Source organism: Engystomops pustulosus, chromosome 8 (assembly GCF_040894005.1).
Source record: "Engystomops pustulosus chromosome 8, aEngPut4.maternal, whole genome shotgun sequence".
In the NCBI taxonomy this organism is placed as follows: domain Eukaryota; kingdom Metazoa; phylum Chordata; class Amphibia; order Anura; family Leptodactylidae; genus Engystomops; species Engystomops pustulosus.
The window spans coordinates 39920013-39942640 of NC_092418.1; the positions used below are offsets into that span (position 1 = coordinate 39920013).

At 42.2% G+C, this 22628-nt stretch overlaps 1 protein-coding gene across 1 annotated transcript; it reads right to left on the reverse strand.

Moving 5' to 3' along the window:
- Nucleotides 1-17817: 17817 nt before the first annotated feature.
- LOC140076140 (uncharacterized) lies at nucleotides 17818-22373 on the reverse strand. The gene is made up of 4 exons (XM_072122647.1): nucleotides 22358-22373; nucleotides 18350-18646; nucleotides 18149-18273; nucleotides 17818-18042 (listed from the first exon to the last, which is right to left on the reverse strand). The coding sequence occupies exons 1-4, from the start codon at nucleotides 22371-22373 to the stop codon at nucleotides 17818-17820; spliced, it is 663 nt and encodes a 220-aa protein (XP_071978748.1).
- Nucleotides 22374-22628: the final 255 nt, after the last annotated feature.

A 22628-nucleotide genomic window follows, 5' to 3' on the forward strand; every position in this document is an offset into this window, starting at 1 on the left:
AAAACAACATTTATGTGGTTGGAACCATAGGGGGAAGTCACAATTATTGCTTTGATTCCACCAATAGCACTTAGGGCAATCATGTGTGCAAACCGCTCAGCCAATCAGAACACATTATCAGTGTTACTGCTTGTACAAAGATCTGGTACAAGGCATTGGAGATACAGAGCACTGGAGCTCTGCATGATACAGCAATCTACTACAAAGAAAAATATATATTAAAGCATGTCCAACTACACCATTAATTATCTTTTATTCCTATGTAGATGGTCACATGGCAGCATACATATACACAAATACATATACACTGCTCAAAAATATAAAGGGAACACTCAAATAACCAAGTAAATCAAACTTCCGTAAAATAAAACTGTCCAATTAGGAAGCAACACTGATTGAAAATTTCACAGGCAATAAGCAAAACACAGGTGGGTACCACAGACCACTTCTCAGTACCAATGCTTTCTGGCTGATGTTTTGTTCAATTTTGAATGTTGATGGGGCTTTTATACTTGTGGTGGCATGTGATGGACTCTACAACCCACACAAGTGGCTCAGGTGGTGAAGCTCATCCAGGATGGCATATCAATGCGAGCTGTGGCCAGAAGATTTACTGTGTTTGTTTAGTAATGACATCCAGAGGCCGGTGGCGCTGCCAGAAGACAGATAAGTACACCAGGAGATGTGGAGGAAGTCAAGGGAGGGCACCAATCTAGCAGCAGGACCAATACCAGATAGCCTGCCTGCCATTAGGTACCAAGTTGAGATCCTCATACCTGTTATGAGACCATATGTTGGTGCAGTTGGCCCTGGGTTCCTCCTAAAACAGGTCAATGCTAGACCTCATGTGGCTGGAGTGTGTTAGCAGTTCTTGTAAGATGAAGAAATTGAAGCTATGGACTGGCCCGCTTGTTTCCGAGGCCTTAATCCGGTTGAGCACATCTGGGACATCATGTCTCGCCTTCATCCACCAACGTCACATTGCACCACAGACTGTCCAGGATTTGGCAGATGCTTTAGTCTAGGTCTGGGAGGAGATCCCTTAGGAGACCATCTGAAACCTCATCAAGCTTGCCGAGGAGTTGTAGAGAGGTCATACAGGCATGTGGAGGTCACACACAATACTGAGCCTCATTTTGACTTGTTTTAAGGACATTTCATTAAAGGACATTTTCATCCCACCGGGGCCTATCCTTTTTCGTGGCTGGTGGCCTAGCGCTCATCTTCGGTCACGGTGTTGGGTACCAGGGAACATAAGCCTCGTCCACAGCCTGGCAGGTCTCCAGCAGGTAAAAAGTACAAGAAATGGAGGGAGAGGCTAAAGATGTAGTTTTCTCCTGGGGGCAACCCCGATGTAGATATAGGAACCCTAATGGTGATGGGGTGCCCATGAAGGTAACAGTCTTGCACAGGGATCACTCAGAGGCAGAGTTTGTAAAGAATTCAACTAACTCTAACTAAGCTGTAACTACAACTGGGTTGAGATGGCTGGTTAGATATCACTCCACAGGAGGTGCTCACAGCCAGGTAAAGGTAGCTTCCGGCTAGAGAGGACAGTTGGCTGCTTCAGCCACAGGGTAAGACAGACTCCTGGAGGTGGATGTCTGCTTGGGTCTGGTTTCCAGACAGGCCTAGTGTGTCAGGGCAGCGTGCCACAGACACATGTGATTCTAGTAAGCTCTGTGGGTTGAAGTATCCTATGCTGACTTCTTCTCCTGGACTGACCTGGAACTTTCCAGCCACAAGGGGTTTTATAAACTTGCCTTGTGAGGTGGCAAGCTCATTATTTAACCGTGCATTGGCAGGGTTGTTGCACAACCAAACAAAGACAGTCAGAGAGACCAGTTACTAGCTAGCTTCTAGCCTAGATAGCTAATGAGTGCAAATGGCTTAGTAAAGTGCTAGGCACTTTATAGTTGTACTTTAAGTCATTGAGATTTGAAATTCTGAATTCTTATGATTTTATAATTTTTTTCCACTTTTTCTTGTGAAGGAAAGCAATGGCTGTACATTTTGGAATGACATGTAGTCTACATATTGGCTATGGACAGGTTAGCATTGATCAATAAAACTGTAAAAAAAAAATAACAATTCAAGAGGTATGGACAACGGGAATGAACAGTAAATTACTGTACCATTATATAGGAAACCTGCTCACGTCTGAGGCCATTTACTAAATGTAAACACTTACTGAATGGGTGAAAACAACATTTGCTGTGTACATGTAATGATTTTCTGATATTGAAGATAAACTGGTGATGCTCCCAGAAGAGAAAGAGTTAATGCATTATTGCGTTGGTAAACAATGGATACATCTGATTTATTGCCATGGAGATTTCATTGAATGCTTACGAAGCAAGGTTTAAAGGTTGCACATTTCTATGCCATGATAGGTTAAACTTTCTCAAAGGGCAACATTTGACTGATCACCTTCCACCCCTTTTTCAACCTTTCATGACATAAATATATTTTCATGCTATATCATGACAAAAAGAAAAGAAAATTGGATTCACTCAAGATAAATCTAATTACAGGGTTAATGGGAACTGAAAACAGGTCTGCTACTCGGTGCTTTATTGGAGGTAGTAATGCATGTTAATGGCACTACAGTAAAATGGAGGTCATTGTCAATGAGTATTCAAGGCTCATCCATCATATCGGCAAATGCCTAACATGTTGTACCTTTACTATTAGGTCTTTACAACTCGTGCACATTTACTGCTTCATTATTGCCGTCTTCTAACAAATGAAGGAAATGTGTTTCAAGGAGGCAATGTATGATGGAATGTGCATTGTCTACATTGTGTTTTTAGAATCGTTTGGTCATAACTACAGAACAGCTCACTCATTGTCATTGTATTGAGAGATAAGTAGTGTAGAGACAGTGCTGATGTAAAGACTAAATCATTGTAGATTGGCATTCTTCTATAGTGGTCCTCTCTTCCACCATGACTTGCCTAATATTGGAAAGTAGTCTAGAAATGAATGGAAATTTGGCATGCAGATATGATAAAGAACAACATCTTACTTACTTTATGCACCAGCTATGTGAATTGAGCAGTATAAGGATCTCTCCAAAGATATTTTTTATAGCTAGGCCTGTGACCAAGATAAGGGACATCCTCTAGGTCTAAATTAGAAGCTGATTACCATCATCTTAAACAGGGGATATCCTTAATGCCTAGAGGAGAGGCGGTTCTGCCATTGACATAGACATGGGACATCCTCTACACCAAGAGGAGAGGCTGTTCTAACATTGTTTGGCTACGTCTAGAGGAGAGGCAGGTCTACTATTGCCATCGACAGGGGGCATCCTATATGCCTAGAAGAGAGGCGGTTCTACTATTGCCTTAAACAAGGGTTCATCCATTATGTCTAGAGGAAAGCTGGATCTACCATTGCCATAAACAGGGGGCATTCTCTATGCCTAGCGGAAAGGGTCTTCTACCATCACCATAGACAAAGGGCATCCACTATGGCTAGAGTAGAGGCGGTTCTACCATTGCCATACACAGGGGGCATCCTCTACGCCTAGAGTAGTGGTGGTTCTTACATCGCCATATGGAGTGGGCATTCTCTATGCCTAGAGGAGAGGAGCTTCTACTATCTTCATAGAGAGGTGTCACCCTCTACATCTAGAGGAGAGGCAATTTTATCATCACCGTAGACAGAGATTATTTTCTGTAAGAGCAGTGATACTGTGGAACTACCACAAGATATTGTTATATCATAACTTATGGGAAAAAAAACATTTTGTTAATGTTATAAGTTGGACTTTATGAACCTGCGTCTTTCTTCAACTTTACTGTGATACCATGACTATGATGTAAATGACATCAAAGTTTTTTGTCAAACCCTTTCCAGATTGTGTTTGTTTCATGGCCCAGAAAATCTAGGTTGAATTACCTGTATAAAGTCAAGGAGGTGGAGCGTTTAGCAATGAGGTCAAGTGCTCCCCTCCTCAGAATGCCCCATTTATTGTAATTGATGGTCCTACGCCCAGGATCATCACTAACCACCTCTCCTGATGTCTGGTGCATGAGAGGGGAGGGGCGTTCAGGGCCAGGGAGAGCTTAAAGGGGTATTCCGGGAATATGAACGTCTGATACAAAAACCATAATGCTATAAATAAATGAATATAACAAAACATAAGTGTCATAAGTCACAAAATGGAGCTTAAATAGTTTGATTTCTAAAATCGGCAGTTATCACCAAGATGGCTGCCACCGGAAAGTCCCATGATCATTTAGTTCTCAGTAACTCCTCCTCCCTCTCTGCTCTGCTCCCAGTGATTATGTAACAGACTGTCCTGCTCTGTTACCATAGTAATGATGTGGGTAACTGCCATAACTGCACATTACCTCACTGAGATGATGTCTCACCACAACAATGACCATACAGGATGCACTGCAACCAACTACAGCTAAAAATAGTGGTGATCTCATGACGTGCCCAGGCAGGTGCAGGACATGTGATGTGGACACGTGACCAGAGGCCATCTTCTGTCCTGTTTCTGCTCCGTGCAGAGAAAATCAATGGACTGATTAAAGGGCCAGTAGCATTTTATTTCTTCATTACAGTCTATATCCACAGAATTTTTCAGCTAAGGGGAGCAACAATTTAAATAACAACTTATTATTTTTTAGCTTATATTTTAAGGACCCATTTGTACATGAATTATGCTGATTCCTGGAATACCCCTTTAACTTCAGTGCTGAACTCTCTGCCCTGTGACTATACAATCAATATACATCTCACTTCTGTTCATTGAAGTTAATTTTTCTAGATGATGCTATCACACTGGCCCATGGAAGTTACATGAACTAGGAGGTGTTTATTTATTTTACTACATACCGGTAATGGGTTATAAGTAGAGATGAGCGAGTATACTCGTCCGAGCTTGATGCTCGTTCGAGTATTAAGGTACTCGAAACGGCTCGTTGCTCGGACGAGTATTTCCCCTGCTCGAGATCGAGCATTTAATTAAAAAAACACAGTGAAGAACAATGAAGAATAGAATAAAAACAGTGAACACTGTGAACACAGGATCATTTAAGTGAAAAACACAGTAAAGAACACAGTGAAGAATAGATTACAGATGTTCGGCACATCTGCTTACTTGTCGGAAGATACGCGCGGAACGGTGCGAACAAAATAGCATGTGAAGAACAATATATATGTGTGAAGAACACATTGAAGAACACGGTGAGCAGGACAGAGACACCGGGGAGCAGCACAGAGACACCGGGGAGCAACACAGAGACATCGGGCAGTGGCACGGAGACATCGGGCAGCGGCACGGAGACATAGGGGCACGGAGACATAGGGGCACGGAGACATAGGGGCACGGAGACATAGGGGCACGGAGACATAGGGGCACGGAGATATAGGGGCACGGAGACATCGGGGCACGGAGACATCGGGGCACGGAGACATAGGGGCACGGAGACATAGGGGCACGGAGACATCGGGGCACGGTGACATCGGGCAGCGGCACGGAGACATCAGGCAGCGGCACGGAGACATCGGGGCACGGAGACATCGGGGCACGGAGACATCGGGGCACGGAGACATAGGGGCACGGAGACATAGGGGCACGGATACATCGGGGCACGGAGACATAGGGGCACGGAGACATCGGGGCACGGAGACATAGGGGCACGGAGACATAGGGGCACGGAGACATAGGGGCACGGAGACATCGGGGCACGGTGACATCGGGGCACGGAGACATCGGGGCACGGTGACATCGGGGCACGGTGACATCGGGGCACGGAGACATCGGGCAGCGGCACGGAGACATCGGGGAGACTTCAGTGGAAGAAGAGCAGCGGATCCCGGGACAGCGTATCTCCCGACAAGTAAGCAGATGTGCCGAACATCTGCAATCTATTCTTCACTGTGTTTTTCACTTAAATGATCCTGTGTTCACTGTTTTTATTCTATTCTTCACTGTTCTTCACATCTGCTAACTTGTCGGGAGATAATATACGCGCGGAACAGTGAAGAATAGATTGCAGATGTTTCCATACATCTGCTAACTTATCAGAAGACATTCTTTTTCAATTAATTAACACATTTTATTCCCGAACCATGGTCCCTTTGAAAAATGCTCGAGTCTCCCATTGACTTTAATGGGGCTCGTTATTCGAGACGAGCACTCGAGCATCAGGAAAAGTTCGTCTCGAATAACGAGCACCCGAGCATTTTAGTGCTCGCTCATCTCTAGTTATAAGGTGAACTTCTGCTGACAGGTTCTCTTTATTTGCATGTAACATCACATGTAATTGACAATTCCATCATAGCTCATCCATGGATATACTGGAAGTTACAATAAGAAAATGCTATGGGAAATCTTACACTGTATATACAAGTAGAACATACACAATATAAAAAGATTTAATAGCAAACAGCAGTACATTATGTGAATTTGCAACAACTGAGCAATTATTTTCCCACATCATAAAACACTCCATTCTTGAAATCCGTGCCCTGTGACCTTCTGTGGGTGGATACAGTGTGAGAACACGATGTACTGACTGCATTGTGCTGCCTTTGGATCACTATGACAAGGGTGGCAGTAGTAGTTCCACCTTGACTATAACAATATGCCCTTGAATTGATACATTTTATCGTGCTCGAAGAGAATGAAGGACGTTGTATAATCTCTGCAATAGAGCGCCGGCGTTTGTCAATTAAAGACATACAGTAGATAAATGTTTAATAGGTACAGTATGCTGAATAAAACCACCTACGTAAAAAAGCAATCACAAAACAGACGGCTCTTCTAACTTGTACTAATTCAATTTAAAGTCAAAGCTGATTAAATCTTTCTTTGCACCTAAATAAGAAAATGACATGAATAAATCCATAAAATATTACCATCAGAGGAAATCTGCCAAAATCGTATTTTTACCATTTGTTACAGTAATGAATTGCATGTGTTATGTTCATGTTTGTCACTGTTCTTGTTTCCATACTGATCACATCCCCACACTATGGCTCGGAAATGTCTGATTTGAAGTAGACAGGATGCTGTCACTGGATCGGGTCTGGTATTACAGATAAGCTCCATTCAGGTGAATGAGTGTTGTAATACCACCCTCAACCTGCTGAATAGTGTGGCACTGTAAACGAAGATCACAACCAAGATCTGATTCTATAAAACTCCATTAAAGACACCTGTTGATACTTTTACCAGTGTTCCTGTTAACCACAACTCTTTCCCTGCCAAGGAAATATGTCATGTGCCCTGTTAGAGTAGCTCTTTAGTAGCAGAGTACAAATAATATTTTCGGTTAATGATTCAGTTTGTCTGTGGGCATCTATGCTTTGAGGTGCACTTACTCTAAAATGTATAATTGCTAAATCGGATTGGTTGTCACATTTTAAGGAGTGGTGGCTCATATATTTAGCTACTAATATTTATTTTTGAGAGATTTTTTAAAGGTAAAATAAATGTTCCACCCATTGCATATACTTGCGTGTGGGTACATCAGTATTGGATTATAGCTTTGGCGACATGGGGAACCACCCAGGGCTTGTGGGGACCCATAGACACTTAAACCAACCACCACACTTGACTTAAAATTGTTGTTATAAAAACTCATATACATTGATACAACAGTCATAACAGGGGTTTGCCCATGAAAGAAAATTCACAAATTTCAATCCCTTAGTGATGTTTACACAATAAAGATAATTTACAACTTACTTTACAATTTTATACAAGCTCCTTTACAAGCTTTTATCACTCAGCGATGGTCAGTGTAAAATTCCAGAGTGTTGCCAGAGACTATATAAGCAGCCACTTCATGATTTCTCTACTGCAATGCGATGTTGTGTGCTGACAATGTGGTTAGATTCTCAGGATACAGGTTTATATACACTTTCATTTAGCTTCTGAACATCCACTAGTATCTGACACATAGAAAGAGAGAGATGAGACAGATGAGATCCATGAGATGCATATAACACATAATTACATTCTCAGCCCTGCTATCACAGCCATAAGATACACTGTCAGCACTGCTGTACCTCCATCCCCCTCCCCTGGATACAGATTTTATCTGTTTGCCGATTGTAGATTTACTCTCCTCACACTTGCCAGCCGGAAGTCTGTGTTTATCAGTTCATCTTGGAATGCGAGGGTAGTGGCCGCTGTAAAGAAGAGCTCAGTGCAGCGTCAGACAGGAGAACAATGGGGCTCATTTACTTACCGGTCCGCGGAGTTCACTGAAAGTGCATTATCCGACGATAATGATCATGCGCCCGATATCCTGTATGTGTCTCTTCCCTGCTCAGGTCCACCGGAGTTCACCTTCTTCTTCGTGGTGCATGTAAGTGCATTGTCTTGCAACACAATTTGAATCTTAAATGTTTGAATCTTGAATCTTTAATCTTAAATTTTGTTATCCTGGGTATGTTTAAGAATCTTTTCTTCGTGGGAATACCCATTTAAGGGGTCCTCCAAAGGTCTGCAGCTTTGAACTGAAGCCACCTTCCTTTGTTCTTTTTGCAGTAAGTGTCTGACCGGTATTAAAAAATTTGGATGTGGGGGGGGGGGGGGGGTCAATATTTTCATACTGACAGGGCATCAGTGTAAATCAGTGCATGTTTTTGGGTATTTTACTACTTAGGTTTTACATGTGTATGTCAAAGCTGATTACATTTCCTGGCCACCGGAGGTGCAGGAGGCCCTAAAATCCTGGCAGGAAAGCAGTTAACATTGAGTCCTAAAATGAAAGTGCTTGTTGTGTGACCATCATAAAGCAACAAATTATTAATTGCTAAAACCTTCTTGATCCTCATTTCCCCTGGATGTCAAGGAACCTTGACGTTGGAGCAGCAATTAGAAAAACATTTCAGATACGGCTCTCCATTAATTATACATATAGTGTTACAGGTCAGGACCTTATACAAGGTCGTGTTACCATTCATGCCTGAAATAGGAACACAACTGTGACAACCTACTATTGATTGCCATTAAATGGAAAGAGGTGGCCACAATTAATGGATAAAGCGGAATAATAATTGTAGAGGCTGATGTCTGTATGTACCATCAAAGTAGATGAGGAGAGTCAAGATTAACCCCTTCCCACTGTCTACCCTAAAAGACTGTCCCCCGCTGGGATGAGAGGTAACTTCATATTATTATAAAGTAGTAATAGGGTTGGCACAGAACATGTGCCCACATTTTTGCTTGTGGGGGAATTTGGGCAGTAGTATTGTAAACCCGACACCCTACTCTAATGCCTAGGATTGTAGGTAACTCAAATTTTGTGCTGTTAAAGTGTTTTTTTGGGTACTTTAAGCAATAATGAACTATGAATGGGTGGGGGTGTGACAACTGGTAACTCATCCATCACCTGCACGTAGGTGCAGAACTGCAGGTATCATAGTTTCATAGTTTATACGGTTGAATAAAGACACTTGTCCATCAAGTTCAACCAAGGAAGGGAAGGGATTGCATGAGGAAGGGATTTAGGGAAAACAATTCTATATAACATAACCATCAATGTTATTTAGGTGTAAAAAGGCATCTAGGACCTTCTTGAAGCTCTCTGCTGTCCCTGCTGTGACCAGCGCCTGAGGCAGGCTATTCCACAGATTTACAGTTCTCATAGTAAAAAAGGTGTAACACTGATATCTAGGGTAATCAATGCTAATGGTGGCATCAAAGTGGTCATAGAGGGGTTACTTTTTCATCCCTTTAGCTCCATTCATGTACAAATGATTAGTGGGTCCTGCAGGGTCCGGCAGGGTCTATTAAAGGGGTATTCCCACGGAGACAAGTATCTTAAATGTACTCAGGATAACCAAATAACACATTCTCTAATTCACTGATATTAACAAAAATAATTCCAACCTGTCTCTAACAGTCCTGGGGTACACAATTTTGGTTGCCCCTGGTTTCCGACCCTGTATCTTCTGACTTTAGGGTCAGCAACCATCTTGCTCTTTTGTCTGACGCTGCACTGAGTTGCCCTCTGCCCCTAGCCCCCACCCTTGCATTCCAGGACGAGCTCACACAGAGACACACACACTGACTTCCTGCCGGCCGGCTTGCGAGGAGAGTAAAGCTACAGACAGAGAAGATCTTTATCGGGGGAGGGGGAGGCACAGCAGATTTGACAGTATGGGGCTTATTTGCTAAGGGTGGTGGATCACAGTTTCGTCGGACTTTTTTTGGGATTTGCGCAGCTAAGAAAGGTATTTAGCAGGTGTTTGCACTGGTATTGTGTCGCACGTGATTGGATTTTGGTGCAGCTGCACTGGCTTTCATGCAACAGAAATCGGAGGGCGGGCCGTAGTAAATGAGCCCCAATGTTTCGCTAAGAGAGTACCCATAAAAGTAAAATTGTAAAGTAAGAGGTTAAAAATGAACTTTATTGTGTAAACATCACAAAGGGATTACAATTTGAACATTTTCTTTCATGGGCAAACCCCTTTCAAGTTTACAAAAAAAATATATTGCACTGCATTAATATATCGTATTTTTCGGACTATCAATAAATGCCTGCTAAAACATCTAGGTTCATATATAAGGTGCACCGGATTATAACGCGCACCTGATTATAAGGATGAATGACCAGCAGGTGGCAGACCTGTGCACAGTTCAAGGTAACTGTTGTCTGTAAGTATGGTTCATAAATAAGGCGCAACTTTCATTTCTGAGAAAATCTAATTTTTTGTGATTTTTCGTGTCTTATAGCCCAAAAAATACAGAAATACCACACTGTATTATTATATGAGTGATCAGATGACCACATGTATGTTTTACTTGCATATTTTCCTTTACAACAAAATGACCTCATTATATTGACCTCTCAATAAACTATCTAAAGTTTAAGCATTTTTTAAACACAAAAACTATGATTTTCAGTAAACTGTTATCATTTAAGTCGGACAGATATACAGGATATGATATGTACCCACTGTGGTGCCAATAGGAAGTACTACTTGTCACGGGTGGTCCCGTGACCCGCTCACCCGTGTTCCCCGAGGCTTGTAGGCGCGGTGCCGGCGCAGCTCATCTCTTCCCATTCCGGAACCGCTGCCGAGCTCCGTCCGCACCTTCAGGAAATTTAAAGGGCCAGTGCACCAATCAGCGGTCACTTCCCCTTTAAGAACCCTGCACCTTCCTTACACTCTTGCCGGATCTTTGTGCCTCACAGCCTGAGAGAAAGCTATTCTGCGATTTGCCTGCGATTCCTGCGTTCCTGTGTCTCCTGCGTTCCTGAGTCCCTTCGTGTTCCAGTGTTACCTGAGCCTCTCCGTGTTCCTGTGTACCAGTGCTCCCCCATGCTGCTGTCCTGTGTGCTGTGTTCCCGTACCCCTCTGCTTGGACCTCCTGTTGCCGACCCCGGGTTGGACTCTGACGTTGCATCTCTGCCGCCTGCCCCGACCTTGTGCCTGGACCTTGACCACGAGATTGATTGCCATCTCTGTACTACAACCTTGGCCGCCACTGCAGACAAGTCACGCCTGAGGAACGACCTGGTGGTACCACGCTGCAGCTTGTCTAACCCGCCTTGCGGCGGGCTCTGGTGAAAACCGGGTACCACTTAGACTCCGGTCCCAGGTAGTGGCTTGTGTCATCGTCTGCAGTGGTCCAGAGGATCCACACCTGCAAGCCTGACACTACTCATCCCACAAAAAAACAAGTCCTAACATGGATATGGCAATGTAAAAAAAGTATGGCTTTAAACTATAGAAACGACTCAGCAGCAAGATAGGCCACATTCCTATGGGTTTAAAGATGTGTACTGGGCTCTTCATCATGCTTTAGCAGGGGATTTAGAGGGCATATTTAGACAGTACAGCCCCTGCAGGAGCGCCTTTCAGTGTGAACTGATGTCTATTTATCATTGCCTAAAATTAGCATGCAATTAGAAATTTGCCTATAGCAAGGCTGATGGGCAACTATGCATCTAATGAATGGCCCCCTGATAATAACATAGGAACCTGATTAACAAAGAAGGGGAGAGGGGGGGGGTGAAACTGACAACACTTGTATGCCAATAGAATAATGTAGGGCATGTGTAATGTTAGTAAGATGTTGTATTCATCCATCCATCTATCTATCTATCTATCTATCTAGATTGACAAAGGCTCCCTGTGAGCTGCAACGTTGCACATGGAATAAAGACACCCCGTCACTTTTGGACACTACTTTGGAGTGCTGCCGGTTTTTTCGAATCTTTTATATTGGGGCTCTCTGGCCAGAGAGCATCTGGACTTTGCACCCACCAGGATTGCGGTGCTGCTCTGAACTTTCTAGTTTCTATCTATCTATCTATTTATCAACTACGGTAGTCATCTATCATCTTAGACTCTTAGTCCTATCATCACCCCTTCACATTGTATTCTGCTGTTTTTCTTCCTAAATAAAGCAATTACTATTGGCTGTGTTTCTCCTGTAATACCCATCTTTGTTCTCTGCTTTCTGTATTCTCCCTCTGTTTCTGGTTTCTCATTTGATCTGAAGCTTTTGTTGACATTGTAGTTTGGAGATTAACCTCAAGGTGTCTCATGTGTTGTTACTTGGTTCATATTCAGTGAGTACTATATTATATATGGGGGGACTCAGATAAAGTAAAGAAGAGATTGTATGTACACATAGGGGGAGATTTATCAGAAGTGTCTGAGGAAAAACTGATCTAGTTGCCCATGGAAACCAATCAGAGCTTAGCTTTTATTTTATAAACAGCTGTGGGAAAATGAAAGCTGAGCTCGAGGTGGGCTTCGATCGCGGGTGTTTAACCCGTTAAATGCTACGGTCAGCGCAACTGTAGCATTTAACCTGCCTTTGAGGGGTCTTTCCCGCAGGGGGGGGGGGCGCCGATCGTTGCTATGGCAGCCCAAGGATCCGATCAGGACCTTAGAGCTGCCTGCCGGCAGTGCCTGACAGATGGCTCTCTGACGTCATCATTCAGGCACAGTGTCAGCCTATGCATGTGCAATTATAAACATTTTTATAGCCTGCAAAAGGGGCCAATGAGGAAATAAAAAAGCCTGCCAGCTGCAGGACGCTCCGTCCTTTCTGCGCCTCGCTGTGCCCCCATAAAACAAGTAAAAGCCACATGTGGGGGGTCTCTGTACTCATTGTACATTGTACTCATTGTAAGGGCTAAAATGAACGCATAACCGACAAAATTTGACTATTTTAAATTTCATCTTCATTTTGATGTAATTACTATGAAGATCTCAAGGGGTTAACAATCTTCGTAAAAGCTGTTTCTGATAGTTTGAGGGGTGCAGATTTGAAAATGGGTTATATAGGTTTTTTTTTAAATGTTAAATATGTAAAATTTCATTCAAAACTGTATTTATCCCCAAAATAGTCAATTCTGAAAATACAGAAAATCGATATTCGATTTGTAAGCCGCGTGACATCAAAATAAATTATTCAGACATTTCAAAAATGATGAAAATGTAAAGTAGACAAATGGGAAATGTTATTCAGCAACTTATTTAGGTGATAAATCTATCTGCCTGAAAACACAATGGGGCACATTTACTAAGGGCCCGATGTGTTCCCCGAATATTTCCGATTTGCGCCGTTTTCCCCTAAATTGCCCCGGGATTGTGGCGCACGGGTTTGAATTTTGTCGCGCGCGCACCAGCTTCCGTGCGCCACAAATAGGGGGTGTGGTTTTCGAGCAACCCGAATTATTCGGACAAGCCCCTGAATTTAAAAACCGAATTGTGTCGCAAGACGTGCACTCAGATACACCGGGCTGAAGGAGGTGAAAGTCAGGGCATTTTTCTTTTGCTTAGGATCCTACTTGGAGAATGTTGCTTTTGAAAAGCAAGAAGCCCCACTTAAAGGGATAGGTCTGCAGGTATGCTATCTCCTCAAGCCCCACTTAAAGGGATAGGTCTGCAGGTATGTTCCATTCACAAGCCCCAGTTAAAGGGATGGGTCTGCAGCTATGTTCCATCCACAAGCACCACTTAAAGGGATGGGTCTGCAGCTATGTTCCATACACAAGCCCCACTTAAAGGGATGGGTCTGCAGCTATGTTCCATACACAAGCACCACTTAAAGGGATAGGTCTGCAGCTATGTTCCATCCACAAGCACCACTTAAAGGGATTGGTCTGCAGCTATGTTCCATACACAAGCCCAAATTAAAGGGATAGGTCTGCAGCTATGTTCCATACACAAGCCCAAATTAAAGGGATAGGTCTGCAGCTATGTTCCATACACAAGCCCAAATTAAAGGGATGGGTCTGCAGCTATGTTCCATACACAAGCCCAAATTAAAGGGATAGGTCTGCAGCTATGTTCCATACACAAGCCCAAATTAAAGGGATAGGTCTGCAGCTATGTTCCATACACAAGCCCAAATTAAAGGGATAGGTCTGCAGCTATGTTCCATACACAAGCACCACTTAAAGTGATTGGTCTGCAGCTATGTTCCATACACAAGCCCAAATTAAAGGGATAGGTCTGCAGCTATGTTCCATACACAAGCCCAAATTAAAGGGATAGGTCTGCAGCTATGTTCCATACACAAGCCCAAATTAAAGGGATAGGTCTGCAGCTATGTTCCATACACAAGCCCAAATTAAAGGGATGGGTCTGCAGCTATGTTCCATACACAAGCCCAAATTAAAGGGATAGGTCTGCAGCTATGTTCCATACACAAGCCCAAATTAAAGGGATGGGTCTGCAGCTATGTTCCATACACAAGCCCAAATTAAAGGGATAGGTCTGCAGCTATGTTCCATACACAAGCACCACTTAAAGGGATGGGTCTGCAGCTATGTTCCATCCACAAGCCCAAATTAAAGGGATAGGTCTGCAGCTATGCTCTCTCCTCCTGGCCCATTTAAAGGTGTTTTGTGTGATGTATGTGCATTACACCCTGCTCCTATCTCCTGATGAGTGATATAAGTGCTTGTCGAAAGTGAATAAGGATGCAAAACACTGCTTTTGCTTAACATAGGCATCACTTGCCTCCGATGAGCACATAAGAATTAATAATCATTCCTTATCAGTATGTTCCCTGTCCCCAATGGGGCTCACAATCAAAAAAACCTGCAAGTATGTTTTTGAGCGTGGGATGAAACCGGAGGACCTGGAGGAAAACAACACAAACATGGAGAGAACTGCAAACTCTGTGCAGATGTTGACCTGGATGGGACTTGAACCGAGGTCCCCAGTGCTGCAGGGCTGTAATGCTAACTAATGAGCCACCATGCCACCCAGCATACATTGCTCTTGTGGAGGCTGCATAGTGGAAAGATGTATATTTATTTGTAAAGCTTTATGTAATTTACAGATGCAATATAAATAAAAATTATTATCTTGGTAACTGTTGCCAGAGTTTACTCCTTGATTTAAAGTTTGAGCATCAGATGGAGCCAAAAGGCCGGCCGCCGTCTGCAACTATGTGCCAATGTATACACAAAGGTCACACGTCAGGGGCTTTAGTGACATATACGCTGAGCCTAGACCAAGAATATGGTGTGAACCCAGCAAAATACACCAAGCTGCCCACATCATGTAAGTTATCTTTAGCCAAAGTGTCTGTGTCCCTGTACTCCCACCCACCAGTGTTTATGTCACCATACCCCCCCCCCCACCAGTGTTTATGTCACCATACACCCCCACCAGTGTTTATGTCACCATCCCCCCCCCACCAGTGTTTATGTCACCATCCCCCCCCCCACACCAGTGTTTATGTCACCATACCCCCCCCCAACAGTGTTTATGTCACCATACACCCCCACCAGTGTTTATGTCACCATCCCCCCCCACCAGTGTTTATGTCACCATCCCCCCCCCCCCACACCAGTGTTTATGTCACCATACCCCCCCACCTCCACCAGTGTGTTGCTGCCCCTGTTTTATTCTTGAGGTTAACGTAATAAACAGTCTTTTTTATGTCCAAAAAAATAATTTATTCAAGCATTGTTTTAAAATCACATTACATTTATTTCAATTCAGACATCAACGAAAAATAATGATACCTTAATAAATACATCTCATGCTATTGATTTACAGCAATTTTACAAACACCGTTGCCTGTTTTGGGGATAATCATGGTAAAAAGACAACTTTACTAACACCATTGCCTGTTTTGGGGGATAATCATGGTAAAAAGACAACTTTACTAACACCGTTGCCTGTTTTGGGGATAATCATGGTAAAAAGACAACTTTACTAACACCATTGCCTGTTTTGGGGGATAATCATGGTAAAAAGACAACTTTACAAACACCGTTGCCTGTTTTGGCGGATAATCATGGTAAAAAGACAACTTTACTAACACCATTGCCTGTTTTGGGGGATAATCATGGTAAAAAGACAACTTTACAAACACCATTGCCTTTTTTGGGGGATAATCATGGTAAAAAGACAACTTTACAAACACCGTTGCCTGTTTTTGCGGATAATCATGGTAAAAAGACAACTTTACTAACACCGTTGTCTGTTTTGGGGGATAATCATGGTAAAAAGACAACTTTACAAACACCGTTGCCTGTTTTGGCGGATAATCATCGTAAAAAGACAACTTTACTAACACCGTTGTCTGTTTTGGGGGATAATCATGGTAAAAAGACAACTTTACTAACACCATTGCCTGTTTTGGCGGATAATCATGGTAAAAAGACAACTTTACAAACACCATTGCCTGTTTTGGCGGATAATCATGGTAAAAAGTCAACTTTACAAACACCGTTGCCTGTTTTGGCGGATAATCATGGTAAAAAGACAACTTTACTAACACCATTGCCTGTTTTGGCGGATAATCATGGTAAAAAGACAACTTTACTAACACCATTGCCTGTTTTGGCGGATAATCATGGTAAAAAGACAACTTTACTAACACCGTTGTCTGTTTTGGGGGATAATCATGGTAAAAAGACAACTTTACAAACACCGTTGCCTGTTTTGGCGGATAATCATCGTAAAAAGACAACTTTACTAACACCATTGCCTGTTTTGGGGGATAATCATGGTAAAAAGACAACTTTACAAACACCGTTGCCTGTTTTTGCGGATAATCATGGTAAAAAGACAACTTTACTAACACCGTTGTCTGTTTTGGGGGATAATCATGGTAAAAAGACAACTTTACAAACACCGTTGCCTGTTTTGGCGGATAATCATGGTAAAAAGACAACTTTACTAACACCGTTGCCTGTTTTGGGGGATAATCATGGTAAAAAGACAACTTTACAAACACCGTTGCCTGTTTTTGCGGATAATCATGGTAAAAAGACAACTTTACTAACACCGTTGTCTGTTTTGGGGGATAATCATGGTAAAAAGACAACTTTACAAACACCGTTGCCTGTTTTGGCGGATAATCATGGTAAAAAGACAACTTTACAAACACCATTGCCTGTTTTGGCGGATAATCATGGTAAAAAGACAACTTTACAAACACCATTGCCTGTTTTGGCGGATAATCATGGTAAAAAGTCAACTTTACAAACACCGTTGCCTGTTTTGGCGGATAATCATGGTAAAAAGACAACTTTACTAACACCATTGCCTGTTTTGGCGGATAATCATGGTAAAAAGACAACTTTACAAACACCGTTGCCTGTTTTGGGGGATAATCATGGTAAAAAGACAACTTTACTAACACCGTTGCCTGTTTTGGCGGATAATCATGGTAAAAAGGTAATTTTTTTTTTTTTTTTTTTTGGGTCAAACATTTTTTTTTTTTTTTTTTTTTTTAAACATTTTTATATTTTTTTTTTTGTTTTGTTTTTTTATTTTTTTTTACATTTTTCAATTTTTTTTAAAAAAAATCTTTTAAAATAACAAAAAAAAAAATGGTTAACAACAAACTTAAGAACGAGGAGGGTGGAACAACCTTTCGAAATGGGCCATCAGAATGTCCATCTTTCGGTTGAGCAGCTCCATTTCATGGAGGAGCTGCTCACCGATGGACACCTGAAGACCCTCGGCCACTGCTGTGGTGGCTACCTCTGGTGGCTGGACCTCTTCATGTGGGTCTTCCACTGGTTCCAGCACCAGGGTAACCATCTCCTCCTCCGGAGCCACAGCAAGATCCTGTAAAAAAAAAAAAATATATATATAAATTAATTATAATTACAAATTAATTTGTATATATTAAATTTTCAACATCTTAGATTCCTAAAAGGATGCCAGTCTTTACCTCTTGGCCAGGTGGCACAGGGCTTGGTGGAGGGGGAGAGTCGTCCCCAACATCCACCACAACAGCAGCAGCAACAGAAGCAGAAGAAGAGGCCCCTTCTACGGCCGGTGCCCTCTCCCGTCCGGCTAGAAAGAAAAAGAGAAATCATCAAAAAATGCACAGACATGTCATTACTTAGAGAACCAAGTTGTATCTTCTAACCTTTTGCAGAGCGGTTCCGGCTTCGGACTCGCTCCAAAAAGCGCTCCTCACGGACCTTTATGTCCGAGAACCGCTTCTGCAACTGTCGGACGGAATGGTACCGGCCGTATTTCTCGAGCAGATGGGCTTGGACCTGCTCCATGATTTTGGTCTTAGCTTTATAGCTACCAGTCTCACGGAGCAGGTCGTAGCCCCGCTCGTCGCAGATGGTTATCAAAGCGACGAGCTCTGCTTGATCAAAAGGGGCGCTCTTCTTCTGCTTTCTCTTGCCGCTGCTGGTGCCTGCCTGGCTTTCATCTGTAAAATACAAGAACGCAAGATATTTGTTATTTTTGATATGTATAGAAATGGGGCAGTGTATATGACCAAGTACTAGATAACCCACATCTGAAAAAATGTAAATAATAAAACACAGAAAGGCAGATGTATATGGGTGAAAAAATATCAAATTTTATTAAAGAATATATGACTTAAAAGCAATTAAAAACCCTATAAGAGAGGGTAGCAAAGCAGACATACTCCCCAGTATGACAAATGTCAATATTTAGTACTGAAAACACAAGTGTGCAGATGTAAACAAATACGGTAGCTATTAGGTGGAATAAGAGACGTGGTAAAAAGAGGGGACATACAAATAAATAATAGCAGCCTTATGCAGATAGGGCAATCATAGTCATGTCCAAGAATGTAAACAGTATACCCAATAAATAAATAAATAGTATTACCGTACGGAGAATGAGGAGCTGGGGAGAGCAGAGATGCCCCACGCGTATCGCCCGATGCACGGGCTTCGTCCCCTGACTATGATTGCCCTATCTGCATAAGGCTGCTATTATTTATTTGTATGTCCCCTCTTTTTACCACGTCTCTTATTCCACCTAATAGCTACCGTATTTGTTTACATCTGCACACTTGTGTTTTCAGTACTAAATATTGACATTTGTCATACTGGGGAGTATGTCTGCTTTGCTACCCTCTCTTATAGGGTTTTTAATTGCTTTTAAGTCATATATTCTTTAATAAAATTTGATATTTTTTCACCCATATACATCTGCCTTTCTGTGTTTTAATATTTGTTATTTTTACCAATATTAAATTCAAAAATTATTTATGATAGATTTGTTTCAAAGATTTGCATTGGGTTTACCCTGATCTTGTTGTGCTCGGAATTTGTGTTGCCTATCACATGTCTGGTGTCTTCGACCTTCTTCTCATGGTGTGTTTTCATAGTCTTTGCATTGTGTATTAACCCCTTAAGGACGCAGCCATTTTACAGCTTAAGGCTACATTCACACGACTGTATGGGGGACGTATATACGGCCGATATACGTCCCCCATAGACGGCAATGGGCGCATGGCGCACTACGGGAGCGGTACGGTGCAGCACACGTGCGGCACCGTACCGCTTCGTACCCCAGAAAAAGATAGGACCAGTCCTATCTTTCTCCGTAGTACGGCGCCGTGCACCATTACTTCCTATATAGAGGGGCGGGGGGGAGCTGCGCTCACCTCCTCCTCCTCTCCCCGTGCACTGCCGTTGCCCGCTACGGTACGGTACGGGCGGGCAACAGCAGTGTCAATCTAGCCTAAGGCTCAGCCCGATTTTTGGGATTGTGATATGGTTTGCTTTATATGGTTATAACTTTTGAACACTTTTACTAATCTAAACGATTCCACACATCTTGTACTTCATTTTATTGGTAAATGTTGGCTGTTATTTTTTGCTTTGATTTCCCAAAAAAATGTCACAAATTGGAGTTTTGGTATAAATGTGACCTTGTCAAAATTTAGAATCATTGCATTTTCATGCAGATGATTTTCAACCTAAATAAGTTGCAGAATAACATTTCCAATCGTCTTATTTACATTTGCATTAATTAAAAAAATGTCTCGATAATTAATTTTGATGTTGCGCAGCTTACAAATATATATATTTTTTGTTAAATTGGGAATTTTGTGGATAAATAGTGTTTTCACTGAATTGTAATATTTTTCGCATCTAAACCCCATATATAACAAACCCATTTTCAAATCTTCACCCCTCATGATATCAGAAGCAGCATTTACGAAGATTGTTAACTCCTTGAGATCTTCCTAGTAATTGAATCCAAATGGTTGTGAAATTTTGAATGGTCAATTTTTGTTGCTTATATGTTCATTTAGGCCTAAAATTTACACATTTCAAAAAGATAAAAAGCAAAAACACACCCTAAAATGTGTTCAACAATTTCTCCAGAGTGCAGAGACCCCCCACATGTGGACATTACTTGTGTTATGGGGGCACAGCGAGGCACAGAAGGGAAGGAGCACCCTGCAGCTGCCAGGATTTTAGTTTTCTCGTTGCCCCCTTTTGAAGGCTATTAAATTTTTGCTTTTACGTTATTTGGGCCATGTGACGGCATTTTTTTTGCAAGATGAGATGCTTTTTCCAGTGTTACCATTTTGTGGTTGGTATCTCCTATTGTAGTAAATTTTTAACTTGTTTTGAGGTCATGAGTAGAAAAGAATCAATTCTGTACTGGATTAGTTAACAAAAAATTTTTGTTTTGCACCGTATAGCCTAATAATCCTGTTATCTTTATTCTATGGGTCGATACGATTACGGGGATACCAGACATGAATATTTTTTCTTATGTTTTAATAAATTTGGAAAATAAAATGCTAATGTGTTGTAAATCTCTCATTTTTGTATCGCCGTCTTCAAAGTGGCATACACAGCTGGTTGATGGCTTGTTTTTTGCGGGACATGTTGTACTTTGCAACAGTATCATTCTGGAGTACATATGTTTTGTTGATCACTTTGTATTGCATTTTTAGTGGGATATAATAGGTAAAATCCGAATTTTTGGTGGGTTTGTAATTTTTTGATTTATGGCGTTCATCATATGGGTCCAATAGTTATTTAGTTTTATTCTATGGATTGTTACGGACGCGGTGATACTATATATGTGGGGTTTGTGTTATGGATTTTGACTTTTTTGTGCGTAATTTGTATCTTTATATTTTTTGGGCCTTATGGCCATTTTTATTGATTTGTTAATTTTTTTTTTCATGAAAAACATTTTCTTTTCATTTTTTTTTTCTTGATCCACCACGGGACATGACCAAGCAATCATCTGATTGCTTGGTCATGATAATACCCTGCAATACTCATGTATTGCAGAGTATTAGCAGTGTCTGCCTATGCAGATGCATAGGCTGACACTTTGCCTTTAAGATGACGTCACAGACGCCATCTTAAAGGCCCTGCCTTCAGGCTTCTCTGGGGTCCCGATCGGACCCCAGAGGTGCCATAGCAGCGATTGGCGCACCCCAAAACATCGCTGGGGCGCCGATAGTGGGGTAAAGAACCCCGGAAGGCATGTTAAATGGTGCGGTCGCGTCATTTAACGGAATAAACAACCACGATTGGAGCCCACTCCGACCGCGGGTGTTAGCTGTGGATGTCAGCGGTAGATTAACGCTGACATCCCGCAACCCCCGATGGCGGTTTGGCTCCTGTGCAGAGCTGAACCGGCATCATCTCAGTGCAGTACAGCTACCGTGCAGAGCGCTAGGGGCTTCAACTAAATGCATGTGTATTAGCCAAAAACGGAATCACACGGTGCAGTTGGACAGCGCTAGTCCTGCGTTTAAAAGTGCATGGTTTTGGGCCTCACAAAAAAAAAACATTAGTGTGTCCAGTGTAACGCACGTGATTGCTTAACCAGTAGATGCCTTTCAATGCATATGAAAATGTGTCCAGCCCAGGGTGCGCCCCCATTGCGCTAGCACTGCACTTCAAAGCGTAGCTAGTGACGCATGCGCCCATGACCTTATACTTTGATGTAAATGTTTATATTTTGGTGATGACACATAAAAACCTTTTTTGCTGTAAAAATAATTTTTTCATTTTCTTTTATGTAATAATGTGATTTTGAATAGAAAACACCCTAATTGAAAACTCTGTGTGAACATTGCATTTCTAGGTTTATTTTGGAGTTATATAAAATGTATTGAGCGCTTTACCTGAGGATGTGGCCATCTTGCTTTTCAAAAGGTTGTTCCCTCCTCGTTCACAACAATATAGATCTATGTGAAGGGATTAGAAGTTATGATGTTAAACTCATGTAATTCTGACGATGCGATCCCCCTGCAACATGTGCTGTGCCATTAGCTTGTGTTTCTTCACTGTCCTTTACATTGCCCTGTATATCCACCCTTCTTATCTCTCTTTTTGGCCTTTTTCCACTCTTTTTGCCTAGTTTTGGGTGTATTTTGTGTTGTTGTGGGTACTTAC